General features: G+C 51.9%; 1 protein-coding gene across 1 annotated transcript; it reads right to left on the bottom strand.

Annotated features, from left to right (window-relative positions):
• Nucleotides 1-230: 230 nt before the first annotated feature.
• Nucleotides 231-2,433, bottom strand: CAMP (cathelicidin antimicrobial peptide). The gene is made up of 4 exons (XM_047849070.1): nt 2,194-2,433; nt 1,210-1,317; nt 1,001-1,072; nt 231-433 (listed from the first exon to the last, which is right to left on the bottom strand). Exons 1-4 carry the CDS (start codon nt 2,389-2,391, stop codon nt 296-298), a joined length of 516 nt encoding a protein of 171 aa, XP_047705026.1. The 5' UTR covers nt 2,392-2,433; the 3' UTR covers nt 231-295.
• Between the last annotated feature and the right edge of the window lie 1,026 nt (nt 2,434-3,459).

Raw genomic sequence — 3,459 nt, 5'->3', positions numbered from 1 at the left:
CTGGGTGTTCAACGAGGCTGGTGGGAAGCATGTGTTGGGCATGGGAGAAGGACCCTGAGAATGGAGCCACTTTTCCTGGACCTGCCACCTCACCCCGTGCCCTTCTGGGTGAAATAGCTGCTCCACCTTTGTGTTTTGCATGGACACACACACACACACGTCCTCCCGGAATTCAGGATTCAAGTCATGGTAAGTGGGAGGAGACAGAAAAGTACAATTGAAGACTTGAGGAAGTTGCTTTCACAAAAATTTATTTTGCAGGATCCAGAAGCCTGAGCCAGGGAAAAGCAGACCCTTAGGCCTCTTGCCTGGGGCGAAGATTGCTAAAAAAGTCACGGATTCTCTGGCCAATTTTCTGAATCTTCTCAGCAATCTTCTGCCCACCTTGTTGGATAAGCTCACCCAGCTGGCCCAATTTCCTGACTTGTAGAATCTGTGCATCAGAAGGAAGCAGTTTCTTTGTGGGGGCTGGACCCAGGGTCAAGACAAGACCCCTCCCCTCCTAGACACCCCCCTTCTTGGGCCATCCCAGTTCATCCTCTGGCTGTAACCTTTGGAGTATGTAGTTGATTGAATCGCCACACCCACAAACAGATGAGGAAACTGAAGCCCAGAGATAGCAAGGGGCTTCCCAGGGTCTCACAGCTGAAAGCGTATTACTCTAAGTGGTTCTCAAGCTTTATCAGGAGTCAGAATCCCCTGGAGTTTGTTAAACTACATATTGCTGGGCCCCACCCCAGAATCTGATTCTGCAGATCTGCATGGGGCCTGAGAAGTTGCATTGCTAATAAATTACCGAATTCTCACGACCACACTTTGAGAGCCTGTACTAAGGGATCACAGAGCCTGTGAGGTCCTGGAGATGAGGCCCAGCTTGAGGGAGAAGCCCAGGCTAGGAGGGGCTTTCTGTGCCCTGGATGGGACAGTGGTTAATTGGCCCATAGGATGTTCTATGTACCACCACCCCATCAACCCCTGCAACCTACAGGGAGCCACTCACCTCATCACAGTTGATGTCAAAGTAGCCCCTGTTCTGGTCCAGGATGACTGTCCCTTCACACTGCTTCACCAGCTGAGAAGAGGAGGCTCCAGGTCAAATTGGAACCCCTATGCCAGAACCTCCCAGCCTCACCCCAGTGCCTGGAAATATTCCCAGGAGGCCTCTTGTTCAGCTCATTTGGGGGCTTCTGCCAGAGCCCCCAGCCTCACCCCATTGTCCTTGAAATCACACTGCTCCAGTGGCCTCTGTGTCGTCTTGGGGCACACAGTCTCCTTCACTTTGAAACTCACAGGCTTCGGGGTGTTTGGATCCCCGTCCTGGTCAGGGAAGCAAGCAGGAAGACCAGACTCAGGCTCATGGTTGCCTTCACTAATCTGTCTCCCTGCCCCATCCCGAGCCACCCAGCAAAGAGGGTAGCCTTACAACAGCCCCTGCTATGTGCCTGACACTGGCTCTGTGCTAAGGTACGGAGGTGAGGATGACAAAGCCCATTCCTGCCCTCACCAAGCTGAGAGAGCAGGAGAGGACCTCAGGAAAGCTCTAATGAATAGCACCTCCCCCTTAGGGAGCCAAGGGAAAGCAGGGGCCTCCTGGGGACAAAACATTGCCACTGGAATCTCAAGGCTGAGCAGAGCCATTCCAGGGAAGTCACATCCCAGGGCCAGTAACCCCACTTTTGTCCCTGGAACTTCCAGAAGCCTGAATGGGAGACAGTAAGGGTGGGGGGCACCTCTTCACACAGTAGAGATTCTTTTTTTTTTTTTTTTAATTTTTTAAATGTTTATTTTTGAGAGACAGAGAGACAGAGCATGAGCAGGAGAGGGGCAGAGTGAGAGGAATACCCAGAATCTGAGGCAGGCTCCAGGCTCTGAGCTGTCAGCACAGAGCCTGATGCGGGGCTTGAACCCACGAACTATGAGATCATGACTTCAGCCAAAGTTGGATGCTTAACCACGGAGCCACCCAGGTGCCCCAACATAATAGAGATTCTAAGGCAAGAAGCAGAGATTCTAAGACAAGAAGCACTCATGCTGATGGGGGGTACAGCTCTGGGAAGGTCTCCTGAAAGAGGTGCGATCACACTTAAGGGAGGGGGTTCCTGACATAAACAAAGTGTTAACAATGGGAGGGACAGTATGGCCAAGACTGGCTGGAGCAGAACCTCCCTCCCCTCCATCCCCTCCTCGACTCACTCCCTCGGGCTGTGAGTCCAGCTGAAGGAGACGGTAGAGATTCTTCTCTGAGGACCGCTGGTTGAAGCCATCCACAGCACGGAGCACAGCTTCCTCGTAGCTAAGGGTCTGGGTGGTGGCCGGAGTGATAACCAAGCCCAACAGCAGTAGCAACAGTGACCACCGCCCCAAGGAAGGGCTGTCCCTCTGGGTCTCCATGGTCCCCAGTCGGCCTCCTCCCCACCTGCAAGTCCCTCCTTTATGCCCAGCCTGGGCCTGATGCAAAGATCCAACCAGGAGCCTTCCTGACCCGCCCATCACAGCCGCCTGCCCGGATGTGGGCTCAGGCTTGCCTCACACCTACTGCTGTTGCCTCACAGGGCTTGCTGGGCAGTGGGCAAAGTCCACCTTATGTGCAACTGAAGAAATAGTTTCTCCATCTCCCTGACAATGTCTTGGTCTCTCCTGGGACCCACAGAGGCAGGTCATTGCCAGGGTTGCTCAAGAGAGTTGAGTCCTCCAGAAGAGAAAGGAAGACAGGCACCTACATCCTTCTCCCCAGACGGCCTCCTCAGGAATCAGGGTAATATAGTGTATTCACCATTCAATCTCCAGCTCTAGGCACTGCCTAGCACCCAGTAGGCACTCAGCTAATGTTTGATGAATGAATAATAGTAACCACCCCTCATCTAGAGCCTGACCCACCCAGTCAGTCCTTTCCCTTCCCCCATGGTCTTCTGTTAAGTTTCTCAACTTCCACATATGAGTGAAAACATATGGTATCTGTCTTTCTCTGACTGACTTATTTCACTTAGCATAATACCCTCCAGTTCCATCCATGTGGTTGCAAATGGCAAGATTTCATTCTCACTGCTGAGATATATAAATATATCCAAATTTATCATTTGGATAAATTCCTAGTAGTGCTATTGCTGGGTTGTAGGGTAATTCAATCTTTAATTTTTTGAGGAACCTCCACACTGTTTTCCAGAGTGGCTGCTCCACTGGTGCATTCCCACCAACAGTACAAGAGGGTTCCGCTTTCTCCACATCCTTGCCAACATCAGCTATTTCCTGAGTTGTTAATTTTAGCCACTCTGGCTGGTGTGAGGTGGCCCACCCAGTCAGTCCTAAGGGAGACCTTCAAGGCCACAACATCCTATTCTCTGGACCCAGCCCTCAACCAGTTCAGGCCCTCAGCTCTGTCTGTCTCCTTTTCCTGGGTTCTTTTCTGCTGCGTTTCTCAGTCTAAAAATGGCCCCAGCCACCATCAGATGTGGCCCGTTG

The sequence above is a fragment of the Prionailurus viverrinus genome, chromosome A2 (assembly GCF_022837055.1).
Source record: "Prionailurus viverrinus isolate Anna chromosome A2, UM_Priviv_1.0, whole genome shotgun sequence".
Taxonomy (NCBI): Eukaryota; Metazoa; Chordata; class Mammalia; order Carnivora; family Felidae; genus Prionailurus; species Prionailurus viverrinus.
The sequence above is the reverse complement of the archived record's forward strand: the minus strand, read 5'-3'. Positions and strand labels throughout refer to the sequence as shown.